The sequence below is a fragment of the Acanthaster planci genome, linkage group LG07 (assembly GCF_054643075.1).
Source record: "Acanthaster planci isolate LZ-2023a linkage group LG07, COTS_SCS, whole genome shotgun sequence".
Classification (NCBI taxonomy): domain Eukaryota; kingdom Metazoa; phylum Echinodermata; class Asteroidea; order Valvatida; family Acanthasteridae; genus Acanthaster; species Acanthaster planci.
The window spans coordinates 6,970,763-6,995,679 of NC_141783.1; the positions used below are offsets into that span (position 1 = coordinate 6,970,763).

General features: G+C 39.6%; 3 protein-coding genes and 1 non-coding gene across 4 annotated transcripts; 2 read left to right on the forward strand and 2 right to left on the reverse strand.

Moving 5' to 3' along the window:
- The first annotated feature begins 65 nt into the window (after nt 1-65).
- Nucleotides 66-136, forward strand: Trnag-ccc (transfer RNA glycine (anticodon CCC)). The gene has a single exon. It is a non-coding gene; the product is annotated as a tRNA-Gly (tRNA).
- A 233-nt stretch (nt 137-369) lies between these two features.
- On the reverse strand, nt 370-4,020 carry LOC110978553 (uncharacterized). The gene is made up of 3 exons (XM_022233641.2): nt 3,920-4,020; nt 2,615-2,812; nt 370-1,836 (listed from the first exon to the last, which is right to left on the reverse strand). Exons 1-3 carry the CDS (start codon nt 3,981-3,983, stop codon nt 1,595-1,597), a joined length of 504 nt encoding a protein of 167 aa, XP_022089333.1. The 5' UTR covers nt 3,984-4,020; the 3' UTR covers nt 370-1,594.
- A 1-nt stretch (nt 4,021) lies between these two features.
- On the forward strand, nt 4,022-9,332 carry cep20 (centrosomal protein 20). Its single transcript, XM_022233640.2, has 5 exons — nt 4,022-4,150; nt 5,763-5,960; nt 6,484-6,568; nt 7,226-7,368; nt 7,971-9,332. The coding sequence occupies exons 1-5, from the start codon at nt 4,123-4,125 to the stop codon at nt 8,030-8,032; spliced, it is 516 nt and encodes a 171-aa protein (XP_022089332.2). The 5' UTR covers nt 4,022-4,122; the 3' UTR covers nt 8,033-9,332.
- On the reverse strand, nt 9,019-24,356 carry slc25a38 (solute carrier family 25 member 38). Its single transcript, XM_022233639.2, has 9 exons — nt 23,916-24,356; nt 20,565-20,762; nt 18,613-18,683; nt 18,044-18,149; nt 16,268-16,337; nt 15,890-15,988; nt 13,029-13,195; nt 11,906-11,998; nt 9,019-11,485 (listed from the first exon to the last, which is right to left on the reverse strand). The coding sequence occupies exons 1-9, from the start codon at nt 23,982-23,984 to the stop codon at nt 11,459-11,461; spliced, it is 900 nt and encodes a 299-aa protein (XP_022089331.1). The 5' UTR covers nt 23,985-24,356; the 3' UTR covers nt 9,019-11,458.
- Nucleotides 24,357-24,917: the final 561 nt, after the last annotated feature.

Sequence of the window (24,917 nt, forward strand, 5' to 3'; positions counted from 1 at the left end):
TCGACTAGTATTACGCAATACAGGCTAGTGTTCATAATGCATAATTTCACCATTACTGCGCTATAGCACTGCTGGTGTAGTGGTATCATGCAAGATTCCCATTCTTGCGACCCGGGTTCGATTCCCGGGCAGTGCAAATTTGTTTTTTTCGGGATTCGTTCTTTGTTTGATAATCTTCATAATCAAACTGGGATATAAAAAAAGCAATGACTTGAGCAGATGTCTTGTCTATACACTGTTTTCTTTTGCTGCAACTGTAACAGCATTTAGCATAACATCGTCAAAAACAGCAAATAGACTATAAACAGGAATATTATTTCAACTGAAGGACAGCAACCTAAAAATGGCTCATGAAACAGTCAGCAAAACTAAGTGACATTTAACAGTTTAAAACTGCTTTTAATAGGCACAGGACGGATTATAATAGGATGGAAACATTTTTTCTCTACTGACACCATCAAAGATTAAGCTGAAACTGAATATACAGATGTCTACTTCTGATGGTTATGTACATAAATTATTTATAAAAATAATAAAACAATTGAATAGATTCTGATAAATGCATAATTACCACTGCATCAACAAATTTATTCCAAATTAGTATTTCCTTAAGCACACAATTTACATGTTTGTGCCCCAAACCAACTGAACACATCACCATTGCTGATTTTCAATTAGATAAACACATGCAATATACATGTATTTAAAAAGTTGCATATATCTTATCAATTTTGTATTTATTTCTTGGTAAACTTTCAGAGCACATTTCTATTTAAATGTCTCTAAAAAAAAACTTTTCTGAAGGCAATGTGCCTTCCTTTTTTTATGGAAATCATTGTGTTTGAATGCTTCATATTTTTGTCAGCTGAAATCAAATACATGTATTAGTTCTGCACCGTCAGCGTGGTTTTTAATTTTCCATGATGCACATAGAATCACGAACCTTTTTGGTGAAAAAAGCAATGGCATGCTATATCAATGTGCCAGTTCAGAGTATATGCAAAATGAAGCCCTCCCAAGGTTATTAAGATGCGCGTGTGAGGTCTGCCCTATCTGTCAGCACAGGCCTATGCAGACTCATGCACACACGCTTTGTCCCCTAATGACCTTGCTTGACCTTGAAACAGCAAACTGGCTTATTACCTAACCCTACAGTCCCACATGCCTTGGGCCACGTTCCTTCAAAGCCTTTGTTGCACACGTTCCATCTTGTCCTTTATACAAATCCATACCCAGAATGAAAGGGATGCCCTGCTTACAAAATTCTAATTGCTGTAAAAACTATACAATGTACAAGGAAAATTTAAAAAGAGAAGGGGATTTGTGGCTGAGCTCTTCAACATTATTTGGTCTCCCAACTTGATATACAATGTCAAAGGTAACAAGATAGATCAGTACCAGTGTGACATCTCAAAAGACAATAGCTTTATACCCAACCTTGGCAATGACAAGAGTGTTTCAGTGGAACAGCAGTATTATGATTTTTGTGATGCTACCTTATTCACCTGGTCAGGTTTTTCCCCTAAAAATGGTGTAAGTGTTCCCCTCTCATTCTGTCCACTTTTCAAAACCCACTCCCTTTGTAATTGTGCAATCAGGGCAGTCTCAGATCGTAAGAGGGCCGATCTAATGTCTCATCCCAGGAGCAGTTGTTCCAGAGGTGCTGGCCCAGGAATGTCGGGTATCGTCGGCAGTTGTCGTCATCTACACAGTGACCCTCACAGACAAAGCCCCACCAAGAGTTGAACCTCTCTACATTGGACTGGGTGCAGGTGGAGAAACCATCTCGTGTCCAGGTCACATTTACAAAGTCTGCATTGAACTTGGATCTTTGTCCTGTCAACGTCAAAGATTTAAGTAATGTGGATTTCAGTTTTGATACCAAGTGTCCATGTGCATTTCTATTGAAAATTCAGTAAAAATGCTTCACTGAGACTCACTCTGCAGCACAGTAAGTAGACAGAGTCTAGTGACCTATTTCTGAGAGCCAGTGAGGTATTCATTAACTGTGCACAATGACTCTAAGGCAAGTATGCCAAGCAGTGTGCATGATTTACATGTATTTTCAACAAAATGTGTACAAAACCTGCAGTGTGTCCATGTAACAGGTGTTTAACTTGGGATGGATAAACAACAGCAGATGCACTATGTGTCCTCACTTCACATCTACATTTCTACTTTAAGAGTTTCTCTCTAAACACAAGGCTGTGCACTTGTGACCTCAGGAGGCAGGTGTTTTTTTAATTGCTCAAACGATGGAACAATTAAATTACTGTAACATTTATATGTATGTTTTAGAGAGATCAAATGCAATGTATTGCACCTTTCTAATAACTTGGAACACTTTGAATGTCCTGAAGGGAATACCAACTTCTTTACTCTGGAACACATAGGTACAAGGTTCAAGAAGATTTTGTAGGACTGAGGAAGGCGGAGCCTTGTGAGCCCACAATGTATTCCTTTACATCGGACACGGAGCTCCTTGACAATATTATTATTCACAAAGAATTTCGATCATTCATAGATTCTTGTAACATGATTCTTTTGGGAGGATTTTATTGTTTGTGATTTGATTGTTCGTGAAAGTGCAACTGATGCTGAAGTTAACACTCACTTATCCTACAACTGGTTTCACTCTCATCATTGTAATCGTACACAGAGTCCAGGTACTGCACCCACTCATGGTGGACCAGTTCCCCATTCCCAACAGCCGATGGGTAACCATTGAAGTAACGGAAGAAGATACTAAGACATGGACCAGTGTTAGGGTTTACCACCACACACGATGGGTAGTGCCACTGGTTTGATCTCACTGGAAAGCCAAGATGAGAATACAATTAAATATCAACAGGTTAAAATGAACATCAGTGCAGAGAAATACCTTAGCAGCATATTATCTGCTGACACACGTATACTAAGTGACTGACCTTGGTTTTCTTTGATGACATCAATGTACCAAATTTCAAAATGTTGACAACTGAGAGACATGTTGAGAGAAGAGTTTAATCATGTCTACAAGTCTTGGTTACTTCTCATGTTTCTTACTTCACAGCCTGAAAACAAAAGTGTTCTAACAGGGATGATGAAAGCTGTTTGTATTTGAAACTATTTTTATAACTTGATTGAAATGGGGCAGTCCAGAGTCTAAATAAAAACAAATTATGAAACAAATCATATAGGGAAACTAACTAGGTGCTTATGTACAGTATGATTATAAAGATGAACAAAGAAATTGACTGGAGCGGGATTTGAACCTGTGGCCTCTGATACACCATACCAGTGCTCTACCAACTGAGCTACCCAGCCCAATTTTGGTGGCTCTTCCCATCTGTCAATATCTCTGTTCGAGAGGCGCTAGCCAGAAGCCATTAGGCTAAACCAGAAACACCATGTAGCCACCAACGTACGGCTGGGTAACTCAGTTGGTAGAGCACTGGTACAGTGTTCCAGAGGCCACAGGTTCAAATCCCACTCCAGTCAATTTCTTTGTTCATCTTTATAAAAATAAATTAGAGAAAAGGCTATTTAATTTGGCCTACATGTACTATGTAGGCCTAGGCCTACTCTGCCTAGGTGCCTTGGCATACATGTACATGTGCATATGGCAGTCATTCAATCATGATGCTACTCTCGAAATGGGGAAAGCATGGAAAGAGTTCCATAGGCCTATAGCTACGGACAACATTTGATGCCTCTGTGCACAAACCTATGACTGAGACTAGTCTGAAAAAAATAGGGGTAGGCCTATTCAATGTATTATGTAAATGCTTGAATGACTGGATGGCTGCGATGATGATTATCATGGACTCAAGCCAATGATTCCTCATAAACTCTTCTTCCCAAAAACGTCCACACCACAAACCACACGATATTCTTTTTAAAAGGGAATCCTCCAAGGTGGAAAAAATGTTCGACGTACCCGACAAAATCAGAACACAAAGACAGGAAACGATTGAGTAGACATCCGTAACCCAGGACGCCATGATTGAACAATAACGGATCACAGAGGGCGCCCTCGACAAACACCACGCGCCGTGTTTTGGAATCGATGGTCGATCCGGTAAAGTTAGACGAGAGCCTCAAGTCGATATTCAGAATAGTCAGATACTACTAGCGCGCGGAATGTCTTCTGTTCAGGAGTTAAAATCTGGTAATATTTTCTCTTTTTTTTAGTATTGTTAGGAGTGTGACAAGTTTTTTGTTCAACCAGCTTTCATGAATTTTCATTGTATTTGTAATATTTGTATTTGTAATTTCATTGTAAGCCTTACAATGGCCTTACTGATATTTTTGCAAGAAAATAGGCTAGGCTACTTCTCTGCTCTAGACATGCTAAACCACCTTGGCCTATATTGCTGGACATAAGCCTTATCGCAAATACTGCATGGGTGATTTTACACAATGGTAGAAAGGCACTGCGGGAAGGAAAAAGTAGCAAACATTCCCCTTTTTCTTTCCCACAATGCCTTTCTACCATTGTGCAAAATCACCCATGCAGTATTTGCGATAAGGCTTATGCTACAAGGCAGAAATGTGGGGTCCACCCAGCTCCCACGGACAGAACGTCGATCAATGAGCCATATGACATTTATGATCATGTTGTGTAGGTTACAAATGGGGTGAGAATCTGGGAAGGGACAAAGACTTCTGCAGGGGATCCCCCCCCCTTAGTTAAACCACCACTGCTCACTGACACAAGGCCTGTGAAAGTGTAGACTTGAATCAAGTCAGATTTGCGTTGCTCTTCCCCAGTCAGCCATTCCTTCACTGTACACAGCATAACTTCTTATAAGTCGCCCCCTTCGGAGAGCCTTTCTGCAACATCTGGCGAACGAACGATGTAAAAACAATTTGAATGGCTGCTACCATTTTTGGTAGATGAGCTAATTTGCTGTGTACAAATGGCCGGCAGATTCGTCAAGTCAGGATTTCCCAACTCGTAGTAATAAGTGGACATGAGGGCGTGAAGCAAGTAACTCTGTGCAGCGTCAGTATCCAGAGTGTAAACACAGACGTCACAGAGAATCCCGACTTGAATCAAGTCTAGTGAAAATGTGAAAATAATTTCAAAATTCGGGTATGACAAGACAACTGCCATCACTCCATAAACATGATAAACATTGATAAATTCTGTGTGCTGTAGACTTTGGAATGAATTGTACGTGGCACACTTTGACTTTCACTTGACTTTCCTCATGTTGCGAATCCTCTTGTTGAAAAAACTTCAAATTCATATGGTTGAATACAGGCATGAAAGGTCCTGTCAATACTCTCAGAACTGTAAGTTCAGGTGTGGGAGTACTGTAAGTATAACCTTCATAATCTAATACACGTACATGCTGCAGAACCTTTGTGAACAATTCAGCATCATACTAAATGTATTTTGTCCAGAATTCAAAAGTGGCAACTCTTGAAATGGAGCAAGAATTCAGCTGAGTGTTCCCTAAAGCAGAACACTCGAAATGTTCATTTTGCTCTTCAAAAAAAAAATTGAAAATTGAACAAAATATAATTTAATCGGAACTTTGTAGTGGGTGAGTAAAATCAAGATGTTTGAATCAGAATATTGTGAGTTTGATGAAATTTCACTTAGAATGAAATTTGAGGTAAACATATGGTCCCATTAAGGCACTAGAGGCGAAAAATCCAAATTTTCCACTTTAAGGGCCACACCACGTTAGTGTACATCAACAATAGTTGCAAAAAGTGTCATCTGATTGAATTAAATGACTCCATTTTATGTGTACATGTATTTACTTTAGTTCTGAGGGAGACATTAGAGACACGGGGGGTCTTGGGCCAGATCAAGGCGAGAGTTCGTGCGGAGGTGTTTCATGCGTTGGACAACCAGAGTGACCCCCGACCACCGCTCAGTAATGAGAACATGCTCATCAATGAACTCATCAGAGAGTACCTGGAATTCAATAAGTACAAGTATGCAGCATCTGTGCTCATGGCAGGTAGGCATTCTGATCTGGGTCAAATTTTATGGATGGACTATTCGCTGAGTGTGAATTTTTGCTTAGAAAAACTTGGCGTTTAGCCAACCAGCCTGAAGCAGAACCGTAATATGATACATGTACGTTGTTTCAAAGCTATTTATACTTGGGAAATGTGTGTTTTGTAGCTCTTTGAAATTTTCCCCACGTAACCTCAGTGGCAATGTGTGGTGTAAAACTCACTGAATGAGATGAGGCCAGCTTGTTCATCATTTGTAAAAATGTTTGTACATTTTTCTTTTGGAAGCTTAAGGACATTCCTATAAATTAGTTATGGAATTCTCATTCAAACGTTGATGCCAGTGCATAAAGACTAGTTTTGCAATGAGGAAGAAAGGGTATATGTTGAAAATGTTCATAACTCCTCAGAGACCTTGTACTCAGCCAACAAAGTGAGTCTTATCTGAACTTTGGGACCTTTCCCTAACTGTTCTTTATACATATACTTGTACATGTTAGAATTGACTCATCTCTTCTTGGTCAGAATCTGGTCAGCCACAGACGCCGTTGGACAGAGAGTTTCTAGTCAATGAACTAAACATCACTGAAGATAGAGACACCGCTACAGTGTGAGTATTTAGTTCTTAACATCTAAAATGCAGCAAATCGTTCACCTTAGCAATGGCAAGGTAATCTTCTCAGAATGATTTATACACCACACCTCAGTGACTTGTGCACTGATGTAATCAAGTGGATCGTATTTACTTAACAAGGTCTTTGTTTACAATAACCAACTCCTCATAAGGAGTAGCTGAGTGATGCTCTTTGATGCCTGGTGCACACTTTTCTTGATGTGATCTTCAGGTATTAAAGCGGGCGTGAACAGCAAGATATCGCACATAATAGGATTTGGTGCAGTTTTTCTAGAACAGAGGTTGTGCATGGCAGCCATGTTTCAGGTCAGTGCTGTTGTTATGGAGGGATATGCACAAAAGGCCAACTTCTGTTTAGTCCTGTGGAACAAAAGCACTGACCTGGAAGCTGGCTGCCTTGCAAAACCTCCATAGTGCTAACTAGATGAAATACTTGCCAAACATGTGGTAGCTGTGCCATGGAATGTGTGTTTGTGAGTCCTGGTGTACAATTGACTTTTGCTTATGTTACAAATTTGCATGAAAAGAGAACTTCAACTGAAGTAGGGCCCCAGTCGCAACAATGATCATTTCTGTTAAAATAAGGAGACTCATAATCACTTGTTCTTGCTTTTTTTTCCTGATTGACTACAGCCCCCTACTCTATGGCATCCTCAGTCATTTCCTACAGAGTAAAAGGACTCCAGTTACCAGAGATTATAACAGAGCTACAAAGGCATCAAATAAAGACAGCAGGTTTGCTCACAACAGAATACACATACCTCCTGCAACACAAGGCAAGTACTGACAGTATGGTCTTACACCTGCCACGTGTTATGCGATATACAACAGTAGCTCTGTGCTTCTTCATGCTGTTGGATTCAGTAATAAGCCCAAAGGGGTACACACCGTAACAGCTCTGTTGAGGCTGATGGTAGTACACTGCATCATGCAATCATGGTGTTATTTTATTCCATTCATGATTCAGCTGGATTCTCATTTCCAGTCTCTTGAACATTGTTGCATTTTTATGTGGCAGGGCTCCAAGAGAAACAGCCTTGAGCAAGCTTGATGGGGTTAGGCTACATCTAGTTGTTGACAGTTGCTAGAACTATTTATATTCTGTGTGTCAAGAAGATAGCTTTACCTTTCTTGTTCATAGTTATCAGTGCCCTGAAATGAATTTCATTGATTTAGGTTACGAATTCAGGTATTTGTGAAAGGCAATTTTCCCAGGTACATGCAGATTGAGAGTAAAGTTGCCCCTGAATGTTAAGGTACAGTCACTCCATATGATTCTTCAGTGAACAGTTTATATCAAAGCCTTCATCTTTCAGCAGGGTGGCAGTTGGGCAAAATCAAACCTCATGTGACCTTTTTTGTTTTGTTTTTTATGCAGATGGTGAGTTTCCTGGCCATACCGAAGAGCCTTTGGTGCTGAGGGGAGGCATCCGGAGGTAGCAAGAAAATCACAGCTTACTGGAGCCACGAGAGCCAGCTCAATATCTCATCATCAGCTATGCTGATTTTTTTCTTTAGTTTCTTATCCTGGACATTGAAGGAGAAAGCACTTTAGCCACCCCAAGCTTAAAGATATTTGATGTCTATGGTGCAGTTTACGACTGCACTGACTAGCACCAATTTAACATGTCTCATATGACCCATAGCATGCTTCAGTTTGTGATTGAATTACTGGGATGGCCAACTGGCTCACTAGCTTCCAGGGGCAGTGATGAACCCAAGACATTGTTGAAGGTGAAGTCAAAGGCAAAGCCTAACTTTGGATATGGCCCCGTGTTGGGACAATTCAGCACAAAGGTTATGTTGGTAACAGCAGCTGAGAATGGGAAACTTGTAGATGCTCGTGGCAGCAGACATACAGGTCCTTCTTCACCAGTATTGTGCGTGCTCAGAACTATGCACACATGCTCGGAACGCGCACATGCTAAGAACTGGTATAAAGGACCAGTATGTTTGCCGCCGCCAAGCATCTCAGTGTTTCCTATTCAATACAATATTTGTCAGTGGGCCTATGGGGAAATATCATTTTCAAAGGTGTACAGTATTTTAACAGTATGTCATCCAGAGGAATTGATTCATTATCATTATACCCGCTCCTTGGGCTCTCAGCATCTGAACATTCTTTGGACTGTCTCAGCTTCCTGTCAATTATACATGTACTTGCCGGATGCTGCTGTATTAGTGGCTAATCACATGCACCCATCAATACTCATAGGAGGAAGGCATGCAGGGAAGAAGTGACTTGCCCAAGGTCACGTGTAACTACATATAACTACTAAGATTCAAAAGCTTGACCCTATGATTGGAAGCAACAAACACTGTCCAAAAGTCAACCACTCCATCAAATTTACCCACCTTTTGCAAGAGTATGCAGCCATTCTGGGTTTTTAAGTGTACTAAAAAATGACAAGTCTACAACACTTGGATGGCCTTGCATATCGGTAACATTTATTGATAAAAATAACCTTTCAATTTGACACAGAACATCTTTTAAAACCCTCAATGCCACTGAAGCTGCACTGGCATAAACTTTAGTATGTACAAGTAATTCTGAATAATTTCTATGAATGTACTAAGCCACTGTACAGATTTATGCCATTTTCAGTGTCAGAGTGAGTTTGTACAGTTATGATGTCAACTTTTCCACACTGACTGCCTAATCAGTCATCAATTAAACTGATTTTAAAAAAGAGAAAATAAATAATTTACACAAGCCATTTGTGGCACAATTGACTTTGAATCACTTCGAACAAGTTAGTTGCTTTATTTGACTGACTGTGGATGATTATCTTAAGTGTCACGTCAGTGCAACAAGATCATAATTCGTATTTGTTTTTTACACGAGATACGACCTTGTTGCACTGACATGACAAAGTTTCATGCTCATCAGTATGTACAACTTGAGTACCACAGCAGCACTTTCATTCAACACTTAAACAGAAAAATGATTTAACAAAACTGCTGAGGCCTTTAGTCAGCGGTTTGCAGGCCAAAGAACTGCGAATGCATGTTGGTTACAACTGGACAAATGAGAAAAAATATTCTAAAATGGCTTACATGATTTTCATTTGTCAACATCTTGCACACACTGTGAAATATACTCAACAAAAAAAACTACCATTATTCTCCAGTGCAGTTTTCTTTTTACAAGAATAAACATTCCTCAAGAAATAATAAAAACCCATCTTCCATATTTTTTACATTAATACTGGCTGAACCAACATGCAACCTGCTTTCAGTCAGTCGGCACACGGGAATGTAATAGCAATGGACACCAAAGAAATCAAGGCTTTCAAAGACATTCAACGTACAGGGTTGCAACCTGTTCAATTAATGCAACAGGGCTACAAGTCTGCATAGGCTTTTTTAAGGTGCATTATTGCTTTAAGCTGATTCTTAAGAAAAATTTGAATATCTGAGGCGAAAGACACAAAGTTCACAGGGTCAGTTGCAAAAGGAAAAAAAAAGCTAAAAAAAAGACAAAATTGGAGACTACTGTGCCTATTAAGAGGCCTGTAAGTTCATATATCAGACTTGCCAGTATGGGTCTGATATCTATTAAACACTGCCCTGTTGTACTTTAAGTAACTGCATCAACTGAGCAATAATAATCCAACAGATTGCTTCACTTTATATACAATGTAACCTTATGAGTTATCTTGAGATGAATAGAAATAAACCCAACCAAAACATCTCAAAGACTTAACAATTACAAGTCAAAATTGGTTTGCAGGTTTTTAATCATTCATGAGCACGTTATATGTATGTAATTTCCCAGTGGGGAGCTCGCATCAATACCGTGGCAGCTTTCTACTTTCATAAATTTTTCCCCTGGGTTTTCGTTTATGCTCAGAAACATTTCACCGCACAAGCTATGGAATTTCAAACTGATTTGAAAAGAGACTTGGTTCAAACTGCAGTCGGGTTTTGGCTCAGGCTGCTTTGCATCAGTTGGCTACATCAGAAGTAGCAGACAAGAACAATTACCACTGTCAACAACCAGGAATACACTGCAGCTATCAAAGCAAATATTGCAAACACCAGTCTCCTTTTTTTATATACTGTGCTGTGCTCAGGCACATGTAACATTAATGATAGGATTGCTGAATGTTACAAACCCGCATTTGAGTGTACATCTGATGACTTTACAACACACTATTTACAAAGCTTTCAAACGAACACCAAGATTTCCATACCTTTTTCTCACTGCAGTATCATTGATATACATGTACATGTATATTCAAACATTTGCGCTGTAAGGACAACGCATGTCACTTGTATTTCCCTACGTAAAACATCTCTCATAAATATGTACTATATACAATTTGGCAAAACTCTTAGTTGTATGAGGTATTAACAGGGATAAACTGATAGGAAAATCTTGATGTTGCACAACAATTCGAGTAAAATCAAATAAAAAGCAAACATAAACAGAAGTTTCACATTTATGTAAGACAGTTCAGACAATCATGCAGTATTCCAAAAAGCTCCGAAATACTGGCCTGCATGCTGGCTTCACTGTAGTTTTGACTTCACCTGGTCATAGTTCAGAGGCTTCACTAAATGTTAAGCTCTACTCAATGGCCAGTGCCACTTCACAGCTGTCTCAAACTAGCTTCATTTCTCAGTGACATTCACATCTTTGTTCTAGGTGGGCCCAGTGGAGGGCACTATATACACTAAAACACTATACATGTTCACTGTCAAGGGGGTAACACGACATGTATATCCTGGGCTACACTCTAGACACAGAATCCACTTGGATCAGTAGAGCTCTCTCTACCAATCAACACTTTAGGATACCTTCTGTAAGAATCCAGTGGATAGTTCCTCATCTGGAGCATGCAGCTGCACCATTCGAGGAGGCTACTTCAAGCCCAATTTGACAATAACCTGATGAATGAAAAGACAGCATGATCTTCAGCTATCATAGATGCTAACACTTTCCGTCCAAATATCCCAATCAGCTACAATGTGTGAAAGCCAGTAATGTTGGAATCATAAAATAACAGACAATGAAAGGCAGTGTTTGTGGATTTTTCTCACCATCTCCTGCATACTACTAGGTATACATTGCTTGTAAATTGCACTTGTAGTGTCCACATCAATATTAACAAATACTGCCTATGTTCTTGATCAATATTGCCAGGTTCAGTTTACATATGATCGTTTTACTTAATGTAAAACTGGCCAAGTCGAGATTAAATAATGGCATAAACCCTTCCATACTTGGCAAAAATCTAAAGCAGGGTGAGCGCAATGAAACATTTGCTGTGTGTTGCAAGGTAATCAAGTCAGAAATGTATCTGATACCTCTTCGTACACAGTCCAGGCCAAAGCTGCCATCAACGTTCTCCTCAGGCACCTAGGCAGCATACCTCGTAATAGGCCATTCACTCCACTTTCCTGTTCAAAAACACATTCACTTGGCATTATCGATGAGACACACAGATCTAATGCATTATTTCAGTCCTTTATACGGGGTCTTTCAGGGGTGTGAGTGGCCACTTAAAAGTAAAGCTGAAAACAGCTAACAAAAAGCTAAATTGAAAAAATCTCCCATACTTTTGGACAGACCAGGTGTACCAAAAAGCTGAAATTCAGGGTCAACATCCAAACAAACAAAAGGTGAAATCAGCTAAAAAGCTGAATTATCACACCCCTGGTCTTTAAAAACAGGCTTTTTAACTCAGATTTTCAACTCAGATATGCAAATTCTATTATCTGTCTGAAGATATAAACTAAAACAAATTGCAGTTTACAGCTTGTGGAAGTTTACTGTGTCTTTGAAAAGTTTGTTTGAAAAATGCCGTTTGGTCACTTCTAGGTGAAATTAACTACTTCACAAATTGAAAACTGTTTGAAAGAATGTATAAATGTTAATGTGATTAAATACAAGGTACATTTATGTTAACTGGATGGCTATATCACCCATGCTATGATTCACTCTTTGGAATACGATTATGTAATTCCTCTCAAAACGTGTCAGATTCCTGTGTCTCACGAATCGATTATGCCATGATTTTACTCAGCCCAATTCTTGTCACCATATCAAAATATGCAATGCAAAGTCAAACTTTTCAGCATTTGACAGCACTCGGCAAGATATTTATTTCTGCTTTTTCAACAATGCAAATGTTCATTTTTGCAAAGGGGCCAATTTGAATGGGGATGTTAACCACACAAAGTTGTTCAGTACTGACCAGTTCTAGAAAGCTGAAATGGGTCATAAGTTCCTGATTAGTGTAATAGGGTTTCCATAAATTCAGCCAAGCTTATTCCATTTTCGCACAACTGTAAGCAGACTTAAGCACACAATTTCTACAGGCGATAACAGATTAACTGAAGGATGGATTGTGGCGGCTCCTATCTTCTGGGACATATTCATCCCAATACTTAGATGGGATTTCCTGTACATGCAGCTGTGGTGATTTACCTGTATTACGTATCGCACTGTGGCAACAACTGTCTTGTGCTTGTCAGGGTACAGCTGCATGTGGGTTTTGATAACATCTGCTGGTTGGGTAACAGCTGAGGCAAGGACACCGGCCAACAGGCCCGAGCAGAATGTGATAGTGGGCATCAAGTGAGGGGTTTTCCAGTCTGAAATTAAGAACCAAATTAACAGCAATGACAAGACTGCACTCCACCTCAATATTTTTAACAGCCTCCTTCCGTATTAAAAGCGTTAGCTGGATGACCCCAGGAGAAAGATATTGTCACACACTGTCTTGAGTATATTTTCATTGTTTCCTTCCTGACGCAAGCAGCATTAATGTACATAAACCACCAAGTACAGTCACAACCATCAAGAACACAATCAAGCACTCTAATTCAAGAATACTTTTATCCAACTCATCACAAACGCATCTACACTGTGCAACTGAACCTTTTTCAATCTGATTTCCAGCCAGCCTGTTTCCCTGCTGTTAATTTTATGCATGATAAATGAAGTGACTAGCATTTGTCACAAGTGGGTGTAAAAGGAAGAAAAAAAATGGTTAATAGTTTGATCACTGGGCCCACATCATGCCCCTGGTCACGTTGCAAGATAAAAGTTAAAGTTCACACACTTGAAGTGTCCCCAGACAGGGCATTTGCAGTTGCTACTGATAATAAAGCTGTAGACAAAATGGAAATTCATATTAACTGAAGAGTTATTTTGAAGCTTTCAATACCTCAAATTTTATTTCATGTTATTTCTGCACATGAGAAGCAAAATGGCCTTGAACATCAAGGTAATGTCCTGTCATTCAAAACAGCAAGCATTTATTACAGAAAATACATGTTCGTGGCGACTTTCCAGATGTACGATTTCAGTGGTGTTTACAGCACATCTGTCAGGTAGACAAATGAGAGTGTTTCTATGAAAACTACTAACAGACAACAAATGGACCTTGATATGGCAATTACACAAGGGAACCATGTACATCTGTCTCATCAAAACAGACAGAAATACATTCTAATCAGGCACCATTGGAGACTTTATTACAACCGTGTTGACCAGCAATTCTTTCTGGTCCGAAACAGGTGACTGGTAATCAGTAGACTTGGTTCTGAAAAACAGACACTTTTCCCATAGCCAAATGTCATTTTTGGATGGAAATCTTATTCACCCTAAACAATTCAAGTTCAGTCTAGCACTGGAGGGTATTAACATTTGGACAAAATCAAAAGCCCTTGATTACCGTTTGAACCAATGAAAAAGATCTTTTTTTCTTGAAAATTCAGTTTTGGTTCGGTTACATATTGGTGACATAATGAAAGCAGGTTGCTGAGAAGCTATGAAAGAATGTAAAAAAAACTTGATTAAATGCATGATGCTTACAACAAAGACATAAAATGTTGAGGCAGGTTTACATCATGGACAGCATAAGCATGCAAACAAACAAAATCTACAGTAAAACTTTGTCAGGCAATCTACTACAAAGGGCATCTCACTGTAAGAAATGGAAAAGGTTATTAAGAATTCGAACAGACGTGGAGAAGGTATCACATGTGCTTCAATTAAACTACATGTATGACCCTTCTAAGGTGGTGACAAAAATTTCCCAGAAAATTACAAATATGCTAAGTATAGGAAATATGTAAATCCCTAAAAAGGGGCCTCTTCCCTTTCCATTCATACACAGTGGTCTGCATGAAATAAGTTATTTTTCACGAAGCATTTGAAATTTTAGCACAGATTTGCAGGGAAAGAGTGTGGATAGACTTAAATCCACCAAATGCAATAAAACACTGGACATTTCACTATGTGAGCAGTGGCATGTCCAGTGGGTCTGTTTTTTAATAGGTGTGTCATGGTGTGCCTAATCCATCTTCAATTACACTTTCAGGGAAAAGCGAGCACCAATATCTTTAGACAAAGTTTCACTGTAGTAATACAGACCAAAACGCCATTAGGTAGTGATGAGGTTCATCCGTAATTACGTCCAGCGTTCTTCGTCAGACCAGCAGCCCAGAGATTTCTTTCTTTACTGCCCGTAATTCGAGTGGGTACGACCCAAGGCCTTCAACTGTCACGTTCACTGGCTTGGGTCTTGTACTGTATGATCTGACAAACCCCATAGCTATAGCAACATCATCAAGAGGTAGGTTGGGGGAGCAGCCAAGTTTGTTGAGATTTTTGAGTGCTGCGGCTTCATTGGTCAGTCGGCTCAGCATAGCGAGATTGGATCCGTGCAGCGTGGATTGCAACTCCGCGAAGATTTTCGTGTTATACCTGAAAGTTCAGTTATTGTCAATGTAAAAGAAAACCCAGATTAGTGAGTGGCGTACACAAGATGCAACGACAGCTCCCTACCTGCTCCTGCTTCAGGCGAAAACATATCATATTGGCGGTCCATGTAAGGCTTTGTATGACAAAAAGGGCAACCCCAAGCAGCATTCACTCTACATAAATGGTTAAGTCAGAACTGTCTGGCACAAAGAAACAAGTGATCCTCAGTTGGCAACCAACCAACAGGACACACAAAGAGCTACCTGACTGTGAGACTGATTGCTGCAGGCAAGGTTTCCAAGTGCAATACAAAACCTTTCCGACACATATTCCCAACATGGCCATCAACCAGGCAACCAACAGAAAAACATGGCAGTACTCTGCAAGAGAGACGACTGTACGAAAACTGGGAACCTGTATGGTAATTTTGCTATAAAAAGGAAAAAAAAGACCCTTTTTGATTCCGAGATCACCTTTTCAGATGTCAAGGCTGGGAATTTGTGCTGGCGTTACCAACAGGCGCCAACATGACATCAGTACCACCAAAAGATTAGCTGAGACTGTCATGCATGACCTACCTGATGGAATGGCTTTCTTGGTCTGTGTATAGAACACAAGATATATCCCAGAGAAGGGAGCGTCACGCATGAGGGTGGCAACCATTCCGCTGAAGAGGCCTAGAATCAGAAAAAGGGGGGATAAACAAAGAAAATGCTTTACGTTACCTGATAATTTGCTAGTCACTAAACAACCAGGTATATAACAGTCCACAGCAAAAGTTTCAACCAAGAACTTTCATTTCATTCAAGAACAGAATAACTTGAGCGATTCGACTGAGATAAGAGGAATTGGAAAAGACAACTCTCATCTTTTGCTTTTACTAACCACAGTAATTTGATCCTCTTGCTTCATTTTCCCCAGCCCCTCAGTAAAGCATCAAAGCAGCATGAACCTACCTTTTGTGCCCTCATTTCTATAGATGCTCTTCAGTGCCCCTCTGACAGTCGTGTACTCATAAGCCTTGCTCTGAAACAAGTCAAAACAAACCAACAAATCTTCCATCTTGGTTGGACATTTTTCTTCGCTGCAGTTTAAAAAAAATTGGTTGACTTCTGTCATTTCCCATCCAAAGCTCTTATTTCGGGTTATCTAGCACTTTGAATGTAGTTCTCTCTGATCCAGATATTTGCAATCCAAGAGGCCAGGGCTCACAGAATCAGTAGTCTGAAGTCCAGGGACGACCAAAATATTTCATCAGGCAACCAAATATTCCAGGCTGCCAGCCCGACAGGCAAGCACCTGTTTTCGGCAACACATTTTTTTGCCCGGCGTTTTGGACTTTTCAGCACCATGCACTGAAAAAAGATCGCAAAAAAAGACCACAAAAGATCGACATCCTAACCCTGATGTTGCACGACTGTACATGTTCGGGTAGGTGCACCGTGGTACGTACGGTCGAATCATTGGCATGAATTAAGTAGCCGCGTGTGTATTCAGTTGTTTTCCTTGTTCCAGATCGCTAAAACTATATTCAGTCATATTACAGCTCAATTATCATCAAATTCCAATGAAATGGGGTCAGGGGTCTACCTTGTACATGTATATTTTCAAATTTTGAGCTTTTAATTTGTCTTACAAGATCGACAAAAGTGACGACACTTTCCCTACTTCTAGATTGGTTTAGCTAGTTCTGGATTGTTACACATAAAAAGTAATCAAGCGTAAACCCATTTCTCTGCCAAAACCATTGTAACAAGCATATTTTCTGGTAAAGCAAGTCTTATTTTAAAGGGGATTAGTTAATTTCAGTGCATCAACATGGATAGCCTGCATAAATTTTGACTTGACTTTGCTGCTAAATGAACCATCGACCACAAATCCCCCCACACCGCAAAGTTGACGAACCCATTACGTCACATACAAATCTGTTACGCACGTGTAGTTGAGTTCATGGCGTTCGTACATGTAGGCCTACTTGCATGCGCGATCCAAAACTAGGAAAAACGTTTATGGAATCTTGCGTAGTGAGTGGCCCACTGACCTGCAATTTTTTTTGGTTTTTTTTGTGCTCCCGTGTTTTTTGACAAACCATCAACAAACATCAAAGCACGAATTGGAAATTTAGCCAGAATTCCTTTTCTTAAATTTTCTGGGAGTAAAATTTGAACTGCAAGACTTTCATGTTACCTTTCAAAAAAGAAGTCGTCTTAGCATGTAACACTAACAACATGTAACATGCTAACAACACTGAAGCATTCTCCTGTACATGAAAGTGAGTGACTGAACTACAATTGTTACCAGTACCAAATTCAACACACATTTCCTGAGGTGAAGAGTAGGAATTTCACTTTCTTTGTGAAAACTCTGTGGGCATTTTCACAATGTTTAGGGGAGAGTGTCAGTCCTCGGAAGTTTTAGAGGTACCAAAAAAGCATTTTTCAATGCTTCAAAAACCCACCACCCACACATTCATGGTTAAAGTGCACCATTTAAAACAGTCTTTTTTTCCTTGCATTCTATATGTCACAATGCTATATTTAAACAATTCGATTGTACTCAATTTCAATGACAAATGGTCTATCAACAAGAGTCAACACTAAATGAGCAGGCTAACCTTCAATGAAAATGTCAAATGCGTTCTATGCCCCTACAGAGTAAGCTGCAAGCAACATGGGGCAAATACCAGGAAGAACCACTCAGACCAATGTGACATCCTGCTATTGCTGACTCACCTCATAGCGGGTTTTGACGACAGTGATGGGAAGCATGATACCGCCAGCAATGCAGCGTGCCACCATGCCGAGGGATATGGCTTGTAAAGGACTGGGATCTGTCCATCTGCAACCCAACAAAAGTCAAGGTGTCACTAGGTCAGTTATGCAACCAGCTTTAAATATATACATTCTAATGACAATCCCCTGTCCTTGAGCATAAGCTGATTGTATTGTATGCAATAACCTTCACATGAGGGGCATGCAAAAAACATTGTATAACAATTGGAAGGGAAAAATTTGGTATAATCTATTTTCATTCTGTTTTTGACATATCAATGACTGGAACACACTATTTTGTCGCAGAATGTATAAAAGAATCAAAAGAAAGGGCCCTTCCCATTGTGGTTGCCACATGCCCATCACAGCGTCATCCTTGTGATTTTGGTCACCTGATCCTTAAGTCACATTCGTTGAAAATAATCAAGAAGCTGCTGTGACTGAATGATAGTAACATGACATGATCCTGCTTCAACATGACATGATCCTGCTTCAAGTAACAAATTTATGCTGCCGATGCCACGACTCACCCTAACTTTGTCTTGAGAGTGTGAAGGGAACAGAAGTAGAATCCTACACCAGGAACTGTTCTTGAGACAGACTACAAATAGAACAGAAGAGTAACTCACTACATGAATGATAAAGACTAGGCATGAAAAAATAACTATCTAGAGTGTCACACTTGAATCATCAATGGATTAGCGATCAGCTGTCTTCCAACCTTTACAGCTTCAAATATGTCATCCGCATTTCATAAAAATCTTACAGCCATGTTCAAAACATTTTTTTTAAAATGTAGTCAGGAAAATGTAAGATTCCGTCATGAGATATTGGCGATAGTGAAGTAATGCCTCGTAATTTGTACTACACTGTTACTGTGTTGAAAGGAACTTTTTCTTTACAGTGACTTCCAATCAGGTTTCAATTACAAGACCCTGACCATTCCATGCTGCTGGAACCATACTAGACCTTATCACAACCACCCAAACTTTCCTTGCCGGTCAAGGGCCAACTAAGTAAGGCATACAAAAGTGATGTACAGGTACATGTCCTTTGAGTTGACAATTCTTATCAGGCCTGTGCACACTGCATTATCTCTGTGCCCCATCCTTGTCAAATGGATCTCATGTGCATATACATGTATGCACATTAACCTCACGTGAGCCATCACATAGCACTGTGATAGCACTGAGCTCTGTCCTTCCATGATCAGTCATGTTGACATAATACAATAACATGACCTTCAAAATACCTTAAACCGGAGTACAGTGCACCGAGGGTTTCACACACTTTCAATAAAACTACTTGTTTTAGAAGGCCATACTCATACTGACTCTTTAAAGTCCTTGTTTTTTCAGACCAAGGACAACTTCTTTTTAGAACATCTATAAGCATGGAAAAGAACTGATAAGGACGAGGGAAAAACTATATGTCTATAGCTGGACCAGCACTTGATATATGCAACGGGGTAGATTCATGCTGTGAAACTAGAGAAAAATAATGATGGTAAGCAACCCATCACAGCATTCAATGTTTTCTTTTTTTAAAAACTCTGTCAAGATTTAACTCCGCATTTGAACCCCAGAAATTTTGTGCACTTCATGTCAGATGTTTACTGAAATAAAAAATATTTGTGGTGAACATCTGTTCTGCTTAATTTTACTTGAAGTCCATAATCTGTTTGAGCATAAGGAATGTCCCATACAGATGCTGTACTTACATGTCTGTATTTCTAAGTATATCAATTGACTAAAACACCTTGAAGGTCTTGAGTTAGTAGATTAACTTGCATTCAAAGGTTTTACATTATATGCAATGTTTAAGTGTCACCTCCTAATGGCTTATAATGTAATCTTGGTCAAACAACTCATTACACTACAATAATACCCTTTTTCTAGTCCTATCACACCTGACAGCCACTCACAAAGATAACTTCCAAGGACTGGCAAGAGCTGACAGCAAAGCAGCGGTTCAGTACAGTCACAGGTCAAATGTTCTAACCTTTGCCCCAGCCTTACCAAACCTGGTCTTATGAGAGGTCTATTTTAGGTCCAAACAGATATTTAACATAAAAAACAGATGCAGAGCAAAGTGCTGAAGGCAAGGTCAGACAGAGACCTTCCTGCCAACCACATAATGTTGTAAACATTGCAAGGGGCGGTAGATGAGAACACGACAGCTGTTCATCCCGCAAACTGAGAGAGGAAAAAACATTTATATGGTACTGCAAAGAAGTGTCTGGGTGTCTTCAGTACATCACACAGCACATGTGTGCAGGCACACACTCAAGAAAAAGTGGTGTTTTGAAGTTTCACATAAGGTATAAAACCTTTTTTGGAAGATTTTATATCATTTTTTTGTTGTCTGTTATTGCTCGTTATTCTTTTCTGACCCAAAATCCTAATTTTGCTGTCATCAACTAGGCTGAATTCCATCAAATGAAAATGTGTATACTCGATCCAATTCACTCAGTTCCACTCACAGGAATGACACCTCTCCAAAGACCGAGAATCTTCTCATGACGGATGACACTACCAACGGTGTACAGAATCCCTCGGTGGCTGTGCTCAAGCACAGTTGGCGACTGGATCCGCGTCTTGACAAGGTCAAGAGGTTGCAGCAACACTGTGGAGCAGGTCCCACTCAGGGAGCCAGCCACAAATGACTTGAAGATGGGCGACTGTAAGGAAGATGCAAGGAATACGACATGAAAATTCAAAGTGCAATGGCTTTTGAAAAATCACATGTGAAAAAATACACCTCACTCTTTGTAAAATCAGTTTTCATGTGGAATCTTTCATTTATTCAAATTCTTGAAAGAGAGAAGTATGTGCCAGTTCAAACCTGTGGTCAGATTTAAATGCCACTAATTTTATATCTGCCCCACTTCCATTAAACAGTACATTATTTCCAGATATAGGAGCACACAAACTAACCCTTAGTGTCGCAGTTGTTAAGAGGTACTAGGGTTATTATTCAAATAGTGAAAGGAACAAAACATTCCAGAAATCCTGTATACATGAACTGATACAAGCCCTAAAGTGAACAGAACAAAAAAAGGTGCAATTTGGTAGTATTTGCTTTCAGTGGCTTGCGAATTCACTATATATACACTTTGGATGTTACACAACATACACAGAAGAAATGGAAAATTTCTTCTTGAACCATAAACTGTGTTATCTAAAATAAAAATACTGAGAAAGAACATAAATCTGTTGTATCAACTCTCACTTCTTACTGAAAGTGAAATTAACTGTTACACTGAACCAAGGTAGTATAATCTAAATCACTTCATTTATATCACGGTGGAAATAAATGAAAAAAAATATACAATTTAATGTTTATTTCCATTGATTTCTTTTATTTCTGACCAACAAGAATAAGTAAGTTTTAAGTTTAAACCATTTATTTACATCAAATAGCTTATGTTCATTCTCAAGGGATGTGACACCTGTTTCCCCAATACAATGTACTGTACATGTACATGTACTACATTAACCTTGTTCACAACAATGCATATGACCAGTATTCCGAGGCAATGTGGTTCTTTGAACTCGTGTACAATATGTATGATACAATGTTAATCTCTTCTTGCATGTGAACTTCTCCCTCTTGGGCACATAAACAGATCTCCATGAATTAGTTCTTCTGCTGGTTGTGAGCCTTTACAATCCATCCTTACTGACTCTTGTGAGGCTGGACTGCATGCACCTGGTTTGTTACACTCCTCCCAATAAACAAAAAACACAACTATGGGTGTACCAGAGACTAAGACCGGAGATGAACTATGTATATCTATCAGTACATGTATGTACACTAGGGAAAAAGATTAAAGTTGACTTTGAAGTCATTTAATGTTCATCAATATTTTAAGCAAATTATACAATGGTGCAAAAAGACTTTAATCACTTTAAATATTAAACCTCTTAACCCTAACCCTGCCAGATGCAGCACAGTGCACCAAGTGAAAAGTTTGATGCACTTTGATGCACTTGGCAATCAACAGCAGTGGCACACACTGGCTATGTTGAGACAATGGCAGCTAGTCCTATTGAACAATGCCACTGTTGGATAGTGTGGTAACTGGCAACCACAGACCCCCAGACTATTTGGCCTTGGGGAGAGTAGAACTGGTGGATCTTGTTACACTGGGCAGGCAAGCCACTTTGGCAAATGATGCAGACCGAGGTGTCTGGCAGGGTTTCTAGCCAAAGTAGGCTGGAGGGTTAGGGTTAAAGTTTAAAAATCAGATATTATTTTTAAAATAAAAATTTAAATATTTCATCAACTGTCATGAACATATATACACAGAGTTTTAAAAAGTAAAAAGAAAGTAATTTATTATCACAATTAAAAGTTAATACTTTCAAACTAGCATTTGCTGCAACAGCAAGGTATGTGTATCACAGTCAAATTATACAAACGAGTTAAATGCTTTTTAATAGTACCTTAGTTTTATCCAGAGGTCATGCATCACTAATCAACGATAACTGAAAAGGTTTATAGAAATGTAACATGTAGAAGACAGGTATGATACCCATGTGCTACATCATTCAAACTTGGCACAATTGTTGCTATGGGCAAATACTGCATCCCCCGAAGTTTATAGATCTTTACATCACTTACACCACAGTAAATTTACCATTCCCTCTCTGCGACCTACTCCCCCATCATCAAGTGTTACTTTTTTGGAAAAATACCCCTCTAATTTTGTATTTAATAACAAAACAGTAATAGAAAATGAATCTATGCACCTGGTATGACATCATGCAGGATCAAACTGTCGATCTCCGAGCAATACCAGCCACAAACATGTTCACAAAGTTCAACGTGCGAATTGCCCGTCGTGTCATTCGCGCAAACAGGCATTGCTGCCATGCTGCCACGTGCACGAAGATCGTCAAAATTTATACCAATACAACGAAACAAAATTGAATTATGTGAGGTGATATCGAACAGATACAAAAAAATGTACTCCGGCAAATTTGTAGAATATGAACTGAAGATTAAAAAAATATAAAACACTTCGGTTTTTTGAAAGAATTCGGTTGTATGTCATGTATGTCAGTTGAAAGTCTAAGGTCAGCGAAGATCGTAGATCCATCGTACGCTGCCAAAAACAGAAGGCAAAATGCCCATAATTAGATCTGTGACATCAAACTAGGGAACATCCACTTTCCAAAAAGTTAAGTTTTTGTGAGACAGGAAGACGATATCATTTCGCGAGTGCGATGAAAAGATCGGAACATGTTGCATTTCAGCGGCAAGATCCAAATAGCCCACATGCAGCGAGTCCAAAAAGGTGATTTCGATACTGCCCACGGACAAATGTGTATATTTAACCCTCCCCTTCCACTTTCTTTGTGAAGATAGGGCCTAGGCCTACTTCTTTTTTTATGTGTTTGAAAGACAAATGATGAAATAAATTACATGTTGATTTTGGGGGGTCTAGGCCTACACAGTGATCATTCCTATTCTTCAGAGGCATGAAGTTGGTGTAGATGCCAGCCGCACCGACCGCTCCAGGAATATCGGTCCGTACTGTTGACATGCCTACTAATATCAGTAATATAGTAGGTCATCTCAGTGGTGTAATGATGTAATTAGCCTACATACGTAGCGCAACACAAACACTGGTCCGTACACTAAATTAAAATAGGCCTAGGCCAAATGCTGGCCTACACCGTACACGATTTGGAATGGTGCCCTCGAACACGGATCCAGTCCTAACCGGTTCCACCCGAGTCCATTGCTGCCGGCCGTTCATGGTCGTGATACGTAACCGAACAGGGAGGGACGCCATGAATGTTGAAAGGTTTCAAAAGATACTCACACTAAACAACTCCATGTTTTTCCAATCCCCCGATGTTATTTGGTCTAGGAAAGAAGCACTCTTGCTCATCTGTTGTGAGAGGATTCACTGAAGATGTGTGGAAAATCTTAAGCCGACTTTTGGCGGAGTAAACATGAAGAAAGTGAGGCACTCTCCACGCAAAGATGAAGACAAAAAATTACAAAAATATATACACGACCCAAAAAGTTCCGACAATTCAGCCGGTCTTCTGTCGCTGTCACAGCGGGAAAAACGATGCTAGTTCGTCGCAGAAGTCACGGTAGTGACCACTGCAGCCCTTGTAGATCATTATCAACTGGGCTGGACAAGAATTTGAGTCGAACATCATCTTGAAAATGTAGTAGTCACATAGGGTCTGACGATTCATTCACGCCTTCCACTGGCAATATTACTTTTCAGTTGTGTGTATTGTAGTCGCTCCTATATCCTGCGCGCGCCGCGACGCCCGGGCCCGATCGCTGTTATTCATGCGATGCGCATGCGATGGCACATGGGCTTGCACGCGCTGGTGACGTGAAAATATGAATATTCAACACGTTCGCATGTGTACAGCACATGCTCATATTTTTTTCTGGAACTTAGTGTTTTCTTCTTCAAATTCAATGTATGAAAACTCTTTTTGCATCCCTATTTGGTCAAATGCAATGAAAAGTGCACTTTTTAAAACTTTAATAATTTCCAAGCTTTTCTACACAACTGATGCCACTACTGAGAAGTCACCCAGACAGAGTTCATTGAATAGGTTTTTATATTCAAATTGTGAACATTTCTGAGAAATGAATATGATCCTTGCTTATTGCTGTTCACATAACAATGGATAAACAAAGAAGAGAAAACTTAGTCCAGCAAAATCGACAAAAATGCTGAACTTTTTTGTGTAAAAGCCAATGTAACATTAAGGCATTCTTCCTGAGATGGCATCAGTTTTGCTCATACAGAAAATATTAGCAAAAAACCAAAAGGCAGAAAAATTACCCTTGG

What these genes read in the sequence shown, in the direction of transcription:
- slc25a38 (XM_022233639.2), bottom strand. Translation starts at nt 23,984, where the DNA reads ATGAGCAAGAGTGCTTCTTTCCTAGACCAAATAACATCGGGGGATTGG. An exon ending in AAAACATGGAGTTGTTTAGT is followed by an intron (nt 20,763 to 23,915) that starts GTGAGTATCTTT and finishes TCTTCCTTACAG; the next exon opens with TCGCCCATCTTCAAGTCATT. An exon ending in TTTGGAGAGGTGTCATTCCT is followed by an intron (nt 18,684 to 20,564) that starts GTGAGTGGAACT and finishes TTCTATTTGTAG; the next exon opens with TCTGTCTCAAGAACAGTTCC.
- LOC110978553 (XM_022233641.2), bottom strand. Translation starts at nt 3,983, where the DNA reads ATGGCGTCCTGGGTTACGGATGTCTACTCAATCGTTTCCTGTCTTTGT. An exon ending in TTGTGTTCTGATTTTGTCGG is followed by an intron (nt 2,813 to 3,919) that starts GTACGTCGAACA and finishes TTGGCTTTCCAG; the next exon opens with TGAGATCAAACCAGTGGCAC. An exon ending in TGAAACCAGTTGTAGGATAA is followed by an intron (nt 1,837 to 2,614) that starts GTGAGTGTTAAC and finishes TGACGTTGACAG; the next exon opens with GACAAAGATCCAAGTTCAAT.
- cep20 (XM_022233640.2), top strand. Translation starts at nt 4,123, where the DNA reads ATGTCTTCTGTTCAGGAGTTAAAATCTG. An exon ending in TGTTCAGGAGTTAAAATCTG is followed by an intron (nt 4,151 to 5,762) that starts GTAATATTTTCT and finishes TATTTACTTTAG; the next exon opens with TTCTGAGGGAGACATTAGAG. An exon ending in CATACCTCCTGCAACACAAG is followed by an intron (nt 7,369 to 7,970) that starts GCAAGTACTGAC and finishes TTTTTTATGCAG; the next exon opens with ATGGTGAGTTTCCTGGCCAT.